A 10,659-nucleotide genomic window follows, 5' to 3' on the forward strand; every position below is an offset into this window, starting at 1 on the left:
TGTAAATATACCTTTAAGTTTAATTTTAAATCGTAATGTATTAAATGAAAGATATACAAGAACTTACGCTTGCCAAAAAAAAACCGCCAGATGCGACCGAAAGCCGCCGGGCCGGCAGCACTGTCCAGTTAGTTTATCATTTATTTTGATTTTCTAATTCGACTCTGCTCGCACTAATTTTCGTGGAAGAGAATATTGGAATATTGGAATACGCGCGTATTGGAGTATTGGAATTGGAGAATGCAGTAATCAACAATAAAAGACAGTGGGCAAGGGAATGCAGAAAGTGTGTCAACTGGCTGAAAACGGCGAACCAGGAAGCGCTCCTTTGGGCCTTAGCAACCGATAAATCCGCCAGCCGAGCGAAATCGAAGCAAATTACGAAACCGCCATTGATTTTGGTTCCAATCAAGATGTAACTTGTGCCCCGGCTTCTGAATTAGTCCCCGAAAAACTTTGAGTCCCCGGAGGAAGCAGTACCCACCAGAAATCTGCGATGTTGACCCTGTATTACGTGAGTGCCACCGTCCTGCAGTCCTGGCGCATTCAGAAGGCCTGCTCCAAGATCGCCGAGCACCTCGCGCAGCCCTCGAGCATCGCCTTCTATGCCCTCCAAGCGGGCAGCGATGACGGATTCGGTAAGTGGCGGCGTCATTGGAAGACGGTCAAGCTTATATAGAGTGCCTGCTTCCTCCCCAGATCCCGCCCTGGCCAGCTCGGAACTGTGCGGCAACCGGAACGCGGCCAAGGTCACGGACATCCTGTGGCTGCACGCCAACCAGCGGGGCTGCTGCCTGCGTCCGCTGCAAACGCTACACATCACGCCTTGGATCAGCTTCCCGCCGGCGCCCAGTCTGCTGCCCTTCTCCTATGCCGCCGACACTCTAACGCCGGCGTCCACGCCCACGGAGGCGGACGTCCCGCGCCAGCAACGGGTATCGCTCTCTGCGCAAGGGGAGGAGCGGATGCAGCTGCTCCTTGAGGCCGACATAGAGCCACTACAGCGGCCCAGCTCCGAGGACACATCAGCAGTACGGGTAAGTTAACCCAGCCGAAATCAATAACTAAAAAATAATCGGGCTTAAGAGAATTCAAGTTATAAATGTTTAAATGCCACAGTTCGGAGTCTACAGAATACATGTTTAAACATTAATATTTTGGTTTATCGCTATTGATTCATATACTCTTTTTGAAACAGAATAGTTCAATGACTTTAGGATCTACGCGTGGCTTTTTAATGCACTTTTAACCATGCGCATAGTTTGTAATTCACTAATAAAACTGCAAAGTATCTTAAGAATGCTACCGTAATTAAAGTTAGCCCACTTTGTATCATCATAAAGAGAACAGATAGTGTTCTTTACATTTCAACTTAGGGGCATCAAGCTTGACGCGGCAATGCGGACGGTGGTGCGTGCGGTAATCTTATTAAGATGTACATGGTTGAATCGATAGAACGCTGGCGTCATACATACTTATATACGACTGCTAACTAGAGGTATCCTTTCGTGTGTCCTTTCTTCTGCTTGCATGTCGGCGGCCCATGAATCAGCTGGAAGATTACGGTAAGCTTATTGCTTGGAAAATAGACTCCCACCTGGCGGTGCTCATCGAGACAGATGTCGAGCACTTCACGCAACTTTTGATAACGACTTTCTTGCGAAATAACTTATGCATTAACGATCAGCTGCCACTTTTGCGGATTGAGTGTAAGCTGCACCTGAAATCGTTCTAAGAATTTGACTTAATCTTAAAAAGCCCACTGATCTCTTGTTTCTCCATCCCAGCGGTGCAACGGGAAGGAGATCCACAGCCCTTTGAGCTGCTGGCCAAGCATCTGAAGCGGCAATCCCGCATAAGCGTCGGTCTGGACAAGGATGGATGGAGGAAGCACATGGAGGACTTGCGTGCCGTAGGTGTGCTGGCACACCAGGCCACCGAGTTTGAGTACCAGAGGAATCGCTCTGAGGGAAGAACGAAATCGGATCCCACCACACACGATCATCGCCCGACTTCGGAGCCCGTGGCCAAGGCTGTGGCCGTGGTGGAGCCCACCAACAAGGCATCTCTGTCTCCGGCAAGGACGACAGAAGCTTCGCTCAAGGTTGAGGCCAAGGGAACGCCAACAAAAGCCTCTCCGACTAAAAGCGATGCCAAACCTCCCACTCCTGCCAAGAGCGAGGGCAAGCCGACCACAAGCAAAGAGGACTCCAAGTTAACGCCAACCAAGGCTGAATCGAAGCCAAGCGAGCTAGAGAAACTAGCGGCCGCCCAGGCGGCGCAGCAGCAGAAGATAGAGGCAGTCCAGGTCTCTCCCGTCAAGGCTGCTTCCTTAGCTAAACCACCTATGCTAAGTCAACTGGATGAGCCTGATAAGGCATCAGATCAGCCAACGAAGCCTAGGAAATCCTTTGAGGCTGTCAAGCCCTTGAATTCTCCTCCGCCATCCAAAGCTGCTCCCTCGCGCCCTGTGTTGCAACGCAACAAGGATAGCCTGCAGGACGCGAAACCCCTGAATGTTTTGGTCTACTCGGACAGCGCCAGTGCGCGGGAATCCACATTGGCCACTCTGCAGCAGCTGCTGGAGCGCAATGTGTACACGATCTATCCTCTGATGCCCCAGCAAGCGGCTCAAAAATACTGGACGGAACAGACTGCGTTGCTGGTCGTCTGCGGATCGGTGGCACCCGGAATCGGGCAGATATTGGTGGACTACTTTCTGCAGGGCGGCAAGGTGTTAAGCCTGTGCTCGGATATACTGCACTTTGTACTCCCCAACTATCGCACAGCGGAGGTAGGACTCTATTCTGTGGAAAGTCTCCCCAAAATGCACCAACATCCACTGTTCCACAGGTTCGAGAGCACGAACTGGTTCAGTTCTCCTATGACAAGTGGCAGCGGGTCAAGATGATGCACCACATCTTTTGCTACCAGCCGTCGCCGGTGAAGAAGCACTTCTCCACTGACAGCGAGGAGTCCACCAAGTCGCACTCCCGCAAACCGTAAGTAGCTGTTGCTGCTCCCATCCAGACTGCCAGTGACCAAAACACAATGCTAACCTTGCCGATCTTCTTAATAGTGCCAATAACAAATAGCCCATTAATTGAGTATCAGTGTACTTGAAACCGAAATGTTGCATGTTTTATACACCAGAAAGCCCTATTCAAGTCGCTTATTGCACAGCCGTCGGGTAAATTTTAGTGAAGGGTACAAATTGTAACACGCTACTTTTTATACCCTTGCAGAAGGTATATACCTTTCGCTCAGAAGTTTACAGGGCAGTGAAAGTGCCTCTTTGCGGTCATATTAAGTATATAGATTATTGATCAGTTTCACCAGTCAAGTCCATCTGTCCATCCAGTTTTAAGGACTCTAGTCTCTCAGTTTTAAAGCTGCATGAAAGCTGTTTCCTGAAATGTGAAAGTTGAAGAGAGACTAATCTGTCCACTATTTCTTATAGCTTCCATAGGAATAATCGAAAAATAAATGAAGTCATGCACTAGTTTCTTTTATTATATAATTCAAGTTTTAGTTTGTACAAGTTATTATAGTATTATTAATATATTTACTTTCTGCAAGGGTATATGAGCTTCGGCCTGCCGAAACCAACTTCCCGTCTTGTTTCATTTATATTATTTCTTTTTCTGAATGGGGCTTGTTAGCCAAATGAAATGAATTAATCCTAATTAATTGCTCTTATACTAAACCGTTTCTAACCAATTCCAATTCTCATTTTATTTCTCAAATGTTTCATGCTAAAATTGGTCTCGTTTACTCTAAATATGGCTTCATTTCTATTTGATTCGGTGTGCACTGTAATCCATCTATCTAAACTCCGTTTTTAATCCGCCTAACTAACTAAACTATATATGTTTTCTGTAAGCTCTTCTTAAATCTTATTTTTAACGATTGAATGTGTCATTCATGTAAAATGATTTCCACGTAATTTAATTGTTTAATTGTGTTATAAACATTTGGCATTCCAAACCTTTTCACCATCCTACTACGTTTACCTTCTTAATCCTTAAATTACTGCGTGTGCTTCTATATGTGTGTGCTATCACTATTATAATCCTACCTACCATTAACCAAAATAACAACAAATCAAAAACAAACAAAATCAAAAAAACAAAACACAAATCAAACCACGAAACGCTGCTCAGAGCTCTAGTATGTCCAAGGTCCATGGAACTGAAGGATCTGGCCGGTCACAGCCACAATTTGGATGTCCAGGTGCTGGGAACCGAGGAAACCTGGAATACACCCAGCTTGATGTTGGCCAAAAGCCTGCAGAGCGGCGGAAAGGCCGTCTTCTCCCAAGTAAGTGTTTGCTCTTGCTAAAATTAATAAATTAAAATAATTACTAAAATAATTCCTTTGGAAAAAAAACAGGTTCACTTGGAAATGAACCCCAGCGAATTTGAATCGGATGAGACTAAGTACTCCATTCTGAAGCAAAACGAGCGAACTCGCCTCGAGATATTTGCGGACCTCCTGGGAAAGTACCTGGATGTCCAGGTCCGTGGTGGAGAGGGTGTCGACCAGCCGCAGCCTGGAGTGGTCTACAAGCACGCGTATTTCCTAGGTCGGCACGAGGTCAGTTCGTCCTTCAACTTGTTTTTCCATCGGAATCCAACATTCTAGTTCTTTATATTATTCAGGCCAAGTTTGAGCTTCTGGAGAAGCTGCGTCTGCGCTGCAGCGGATCCGACAACGTGATAGCAACGCCGCACCTGACGATGAAGTTCTGCGGCAAGGACGATAAGCCTCCAGTGGCCAACAACAATGTCCTGCCCATACTCATACATTCCTGTCCGGAGGACTTCTCCACCGTGGATTACTTCGATGTGAGCGCATTGTAATTCTAATCAATTGAAGAATTCACCCTAACGAAGTTCTCTTATTTTAAAGACTCTTAAAACGGAACACATTGGACGACTGGTCATCTATGCACCGGTGGTAAGCAGCTCCATGCATCTCATAAACAACCTGGAGCTCATCCACGGACTGGCTGTGCTGCCCGTGCAACAGACGTCCGGAGTGGGTCGTAGAAATAATCAAGTAAGTACTCTAGAAGCCTCCAGATTTCAGTTCTTGTCATCTTCAATCATCGCTTTGTGTTTTCCAGTGGCTTAGTCCGCCGGGCTGTGCCATGTTCTCGCTGCAGCTGCACCTGACCATGGACAGTGCTTTGAGCTCTCGGCTGCCTCTCTTGCAGCACCTAGTTGGAACGGCGATTGTCAATTCCCTCCGCAGTCATGAACAGTACGGGGTGAGTCAAGACTGCAATGTTGTACCATTTAGTTGTATCTTAAGTTGAGCGGATTTCTTCGATTATCCATCCGCCTGTGAGATGGACCTCAGATAAACTAAAACTGTAAAACTGCCCAGAAAGTGCACACAGTAATTGTTTTTTAGGTTTGATAAGTTTATTTGACATTTTGTTTCAATTTCGCATTTAAAGTCCATTTACTATATACACTTGACCATACATAATTCACAATATATATTTAGTTAAACACTAGTCCGTCATATACATTGCTGCTGTATATACATGTACATATATGTATATTATATAGAGTTTCACTTACACATAATTAACAATTTAGAAATTGCTCACCTGATTAACGTTTACATTTATGTTTGCCACAGTGCTTGTTTGTTTGTTTGTTTGTATATGTATGTCTATGCCTTCTCAGTTTGCCTCTGCTCTTAAACATTTAAGCGTTTTGTCTTTTTCGAGTTAACATTTGATTTGCCTTTGTTTCGTTTGCTAACAACTGCAACTGGAGTGCTCCTGATACATGCTTACACATATGTATGTAGTTTTTAAAATCGATTGCTATAATTTGGTAGTTACGTTTAGGTATTTACAATCTTCGCTCGGCTCGATCGAACTTCGCCTTGGGAGAGAGTTTGTGAAGAGTGGAAGAGGGCACAAAGCGAGCTAGCTTAGTTGGTAGATCGAAATTGTACTAGACAGTGACAGTGACCAGGCTGCAGGTCCCTCAGAACACGGACTCGGCGGAACGGGAGAGGTTGACGGGGTGGGAGGGACTGCGCGCCAGACGCTTCTTGGGAAGATGCTCCAGCAGGGAGAGCAGGCGTGCGAACTGCGGCCGGTGCTCCTTCTCGTACGTCCAGCACAGCATCAGCAAGTCCTTGACATCCCGTCCAGACTGCAGATTGGCCAGCGACTGCTTCATACCACGGCCAACCTGCCAGATGATCGATTCCGCCGGCTGATCCTTGAATGTGAACTCACCGCAGATTAGCTCGTACCAAACGGTGCCGAAAGAGTAGACATCGGAGTACGGGGTGAACTCCAGACACTCTCCACGCGGCTTCTCCGGCTGCAATGCTCGGATTAGCTCCGGCGCCAGGTAGCACAACCAGTTGTGGGGCACTCCTAGGCCCATATCACAGTAGAGCAGCTTGGTGGAGCTGAACAGCCCAAAGTCCGTGATAATCACCTTGCCGTTCTCGATGAAGATGTTCTTGGTGCGCAGATCCTTGTGGATGATCTCCCTCGCGTGCAGATAGCCCATGCCCTGGGCGATCTGCTGGGCAATGAGGAGCGTCCGGTTCATGGCAAACTTCTCCCGACGCTGGTGAATATACGTATACAAGGTGTTGCCCTTGCACAATGAAGTCACAATGGCCAAATATGGTGGGTTCATGCAGGCTCCCATGAACAGCACCAGGTTCTCGTGTCGAGTGTTCTTGAAGTTGGCTACCTCGCTGCGAAACGTCTCCAGCATGTGTTCGTCTTGCAGATAGTCCTCATTGAGCAGCTTGACCGCCACATCGCCGTGCCACAGGGCTCGATGCACGGTGCCGAAGCGTCCCTGTCCTATCCGCTCGAGCAGAAGCAGATCACCATACGGGATGTCCCATTCCTTGAGTGAGATCGAGTTCTGGCGCCATTGTCCCGAGTCTCCGTCTTCCGTTGAATCCACCCGAACGGGTGTCCGGTCCGAGTCCGTGCTGGCACTTCCAGACAAGGAGACTGTCTTGTCGCTGTCATTTGACTTGTGGGTGTCCGTGTACTCGCTGGTGAACGGCGTCCTCTTATCCACACCGGCTGTGCTCAATTTGCGCGGAAAGAAACTGCTGGTGCTGGTGGTGGTTGTGCTGTTGACCAAACTGCCCGTCAAGGTGGCCGCACTAGAAGCGTTTGAAGTTTGGCTACCGATGAGCGAGCTCATGTGCCCGTTGGAGCTGCTCACCAGACTATCAAGTCCTCCATTGGCTGTTACAGGCGCCGTGGGGAATTGCTCTGCCACTGGTTCATTGGAGATGAGCGATACACCACCGCTTCCGCCACTGCTCGTCACCGTCACGTTGGGGAAGTTGAATTGACTCGGCTGGTGCTTGCCAAGCGAAGGCGTAGGTAACAGATTGGCGCTGGAGCTGCTGCCCGCCTGATCCAGCTCGCGCTCCCTTTGTTGGAACAGTGCCGGGCTGCTGGGCGTGGAACTAGTGCAGCTGGAACTCGGCGAACTGCTGTCGCCGTGCTGCTGATGCAAGGGCTTACCCAGGGTGCTCTTCTTCACCAAAGGGGATCCTTTCGTCGCGCCGTGCACATGCGGCAGACTGGCGTATCCTCCCTGCTCCTTTATGTGCCGAAACTCGTCCACATATTCTCGTGGAAGTCCACAGGAGGGCGGCACGTGCGGGGCGCATGACTTGTGGCAGATGTATTTGCAGTCGGTGCACTTCATCCAGCGGTGGAAGACCTGCTTCTGGCATAGTGTGCAGGTGGCCATGAAGCCCAGGGCCTTGGTGAAACGATGCTTGATGGCATGACCCATGCCCACGTGACCCACGCCCGGGGAGCAGGGCACCATAAGCACGTTTGAGGAACTTCCTCCGGAGCTGGCATTAGTATTTGCGTCCACAAAGATGTCCGAACTGGTGGAGCTGTGGCTATCGGGGCTGGGATCAGTGGGCAAACGGTTGCGGGCTAATTGCTCCCCGTCCACTTGCACATGGCTCTGGCTCTGACTCAGCAAGGTCTGGTGCTTTCTTGCTGGCGGCGGGGTACCACGACTCCTCTGCGGTGTTCCGTTAAGGCTGCTGCTCAGCCCACTGGAAGGCGTGAAGGGCGAATTGGGTGGCGAGGGCGTGAGGGTTAAAGTCAGCTGGGAACCCTGTGTGCTGTTCAGCTCTTCCGTCGCTGAGGGCGATTGACGGCCACTTTTGGAGCTGGTGGAGTTAGTGGAGTTGGCCAGAGCGGAGTTCTTTCCCTTGACACCATGCTGGCGATGATGGGTTCTCGGGGAGGCGGTTGAATTGTGACCCAGTCCAATGTTTCCCACACTGCCGCGGTGAATGTGGATGGGCCTGTCCCAGGAGTCCCAGTGCCACTGCTCTGGATCGTTGTTGCTGGCCGCAGTGCCGCTCTCCAGCGACTCCATGCACTTCCTTAAGTTCTGCATGGCCCTGGTCAGGCGTCGCAGTTCCTCCTCCTCTCGCTGGCTGGGGCTGTCAGCCAGGAGCTGACGGATCTCCTCGTCGCTGAGACGCAGGCTTTGCTCCAGAGTGGTCAGGCGAGCAAGGCAGGCTGTAAGAGTCCCCTGGCTAAGGCCCACTACGCGCAGCCATTGCCTCAGTTCGTTGCCCGTTGCGTGGGGCACAAGTCCGTTGGCCGGGATGCGCTCGTTTAGCCGCATCTTCGCCAGCAGCAGCTCGGAGAAGTATCGCACCAGCTTCGACTCCAGGCAACGAATCTCCTGCTGCGTCAGCGTGGAGCTGATCGCGCACTGCGTTCGCAGGCCTTCCAGATGGTTGGCCGAGAGATCAATCATGTCCTGAATGATAACCAGGTTGCTGTCCACGGACAGCGAACCGGAGATGGGATCGTTGGCATTGGTGGAGCCGGTGTCTGGAGCCGATGCGGGGGCGTTGTTGTTGCTGCTCATCCTGCTCATTCGCGGCGGAGTGGAGCCCGATTGATTTTTTCAGACGCCCTCTCGGGGACTCGACGATTCGATGGGACCAGTGGCTGGGACTCCGCCCCGCATTGTGGCCCTCGCCAAGCGACCTTGACGTTCGGTGCTCTGGCTTTCGCGCACGCTAACGCCCGCAACTCGAGACGGCTCAGGCAATGCGAAAAAGCGATAATTTGTACAAATTCCTCGGCTGTTGTTGAAATTTCTCTACACCCAAGTAGCGCATCGAGAGAAGTGTGACCGTACCCGAGAGGACTCCTTCGCACGGCACACCAAAATGTACTAAAAGCACTTATCCGAAAAACTGTGTTAGGGGCACTCCACAGTATTAAAAAAGAACAGAACGTAAAGTACTATTCTTCCTATGTTTTAATTATATTATGTCTTCGAGTGAATATAGCATATATATTTCAATTCGATTTGTAAAATTAATCAAGAAATTATTTCCACATTTTTATTTTACTAATATTTATAATGTATTATTGGGAGATAATATTTTAATATGTTAATTTTATAACTCAAAATAAGATTTTTTTAAGTTAATATTTGATTTTCCTACTTATATTTTATGATATGTAATATTATTACCTTCAGGTGCTGGATATTTCCATCAAGTGGCCGAATGACATATATGCAAATGGAAATCAGAAAATTGGGGGCCTCGTCATTAATACCACACTTCAGGGATCCCAGGCGATCGTCAATATCGGAAGTGGAATTAATTTAAACAATTCAAGACCAACAGTTTGCATCAATGACTTGATAAGAGAATATAATGCCCGTGTCCCGAACAACAAGTTACCTATACTTAAGTACGAGCTACTTATTGCCATGATATTCAATGAAATCGAAAGACTTTTGGGAGAAGTACAAAACGGAGACTTTGATAGTTTTTATGCCTTATACTATTCGCTCTGGTTACACAGGTAAATCGAACATTTTTAAAATACATTTAATTTGCATATTACAACATTTTTATTTTTGTTTTTTGTACAGCGGGCAATCTGTTAAGATTTGCCTACAAAACGATCAGGAAAAAGAAGCAGAAATTGTGGGAATTGATGACTTTGGATTTTTGAAGGTGAAATTACCAACTGGCGCCATAGAAATTGTGCAGCCCGATGGAAACAGCTTTGACATGTTGAAGGGATTGATTATACCCAAGTACCAATAGTGAAATGAAGCAGATGTGAAAACTCATATTATTCCCCGAATCCTCTAGTTTAATTGGCCCTTTAGCAACTTGTACTTTTTAGGCACATTTAGGTCAATTTATAACTACGTAAAAACGTGTATCCTTATTAATATTTACAAGGTGCTTCTTCTTAAGTGGCTTTACAAAATTTACTCTTGCTTGAATTGCGGAGAACTTTAGAACTAATATGGATTCCACTAAATTAAATACTGCCAAAGAGAATTATATGTTAAAGGAAGTCTCCAAATATTTATAATAACAGGTACATATGTTTGTTCCCTATATCCCAGTGTTTGGAAATTACTTCGTAAGATAATCGTGTTCGTTGCCATTGTTATCGCCATCGTTTCCTCTGCATATGGGTGTTTTTGAAATTTGAATTTAATAAATACGTATTCCATCATTGCGGACCTTATACCACTGAGTTTAACTGCAGAACGGGTCTTATCTTAAATTTTAGCTAGATTTTTTCATTAAATTACTCTCAAACCTTTTTTTAGAAAGTTTTTT

General features: G+C 47.7%; 2 protein-coding genes across 5 annotated transcripts; one reads left to right on the forward strand and one right to left on the reverse strand.

The window, feature by feature from the left end:
• Window positions 1-105: 105 nt before the first annotated feature.
• On the forward strand, window positions 106-10,564 carry LOC6726815 (biotin--protein ligase). Of its 4 annotated transcripts, none has more exons than XM_016176134.3 (12): window positions 106-638; window positions 700-1,037; window positions 1,553-1,709; window positions 1,788-2,794; window positions 2,854-3,002; window positions 4,164-4,320; window positions 4,393-4,596; window positions 4,662-4,847; window positions 4,912-5,061; window positions 5,129-5,272; window positions 9,549-9,880; window positions 9,951-10,564. In XM_016176134.3, exons 1-12 carry the CDS (start codon window positions 497-499, stop codon window positions 10,126-10,128), a joined length of 3,144 nt encoding a protein of 1,047 aa, XP_016033316.1. In that variant the 5' UTR covers window positions 106-496; the 3' UTR covers window positions 10,129-10,564. The 4 variants fall into 4 exon arrangements, with proteins under 4 accessions (XP_016033316.1, XP_002102222.1, XP_016033315.1 ...); XM_002102186.4 differs by having other exon boundaries at window positions 4,182-4,320; XM_016176133.3 differs by having other exon boundaries at window positions 1,553-1,565.
• LOC6726816 (kinase suppressor of Ras 1) lies at window positions 5,408-9,246 on the reverse strand. Its single transcript, XM_016175957.3, has one exon. It carries the CDS (start codon window positions 8,931-8,933, stop codon window positions 6,009-6,011), a length of 2,925 nt encoding a protein of 974 aa, XP_016033318.1. The 5' UTR covers window positions 8,934-9,246; the 3' UTR covers window positions 5,408-6,008.
• Window positions 10,565-10,659: the final 95 nt, after the last annotated feature.

The sequence above is a fragment of the Drosophila simulans genome, chromosome 3R, assembly GCF_016746395.2.
Source record: "Drosophila simulans strain w501 chromosome 3R, Prin_Dsim_3.1, whole genome shotgun sequence".
In the NCBI taxonomy this organism is placed as follows: domain Eukaryota; kingdom Metazoa; phylum Arthropoda; class Insecta; order Diptera; family Drosophilidae; genus Drosophila; species Drosophila simulans.

Excerpts from the sequence above, each read along its gene's own strand:
- LOC6726815 (XM_016176134.3), top strand. The coding sequence starts at position 497 with ATGTTGACCCTGTATTACGTGAGTGCCACCGTCCTGCAGTCCTGGCGC. Across the intron at positions 1,038-1,552 it reads AGGACACATCAGCAGTACGG|CTGGAAGATTACGGTAAGCT; the intron begins GTAAGTTAACCC and ends CCCATGAATCAG. Across the intron at positions 9,881-9,950 it reads TATTCGCTCTGGTTACACAG|CGGGCAATCTGTTAAGATTT; the intron begins GTAAATCGAACA and ends TTTTTTGTACAG.
- LOC6726816 (XM_016175957.3), bottom strand. The coding sequence starts at position 8,933 with ATGAGCAGGATGAGCAGCAACAACAACGCCCCCGCATCGGCTCCAGAC.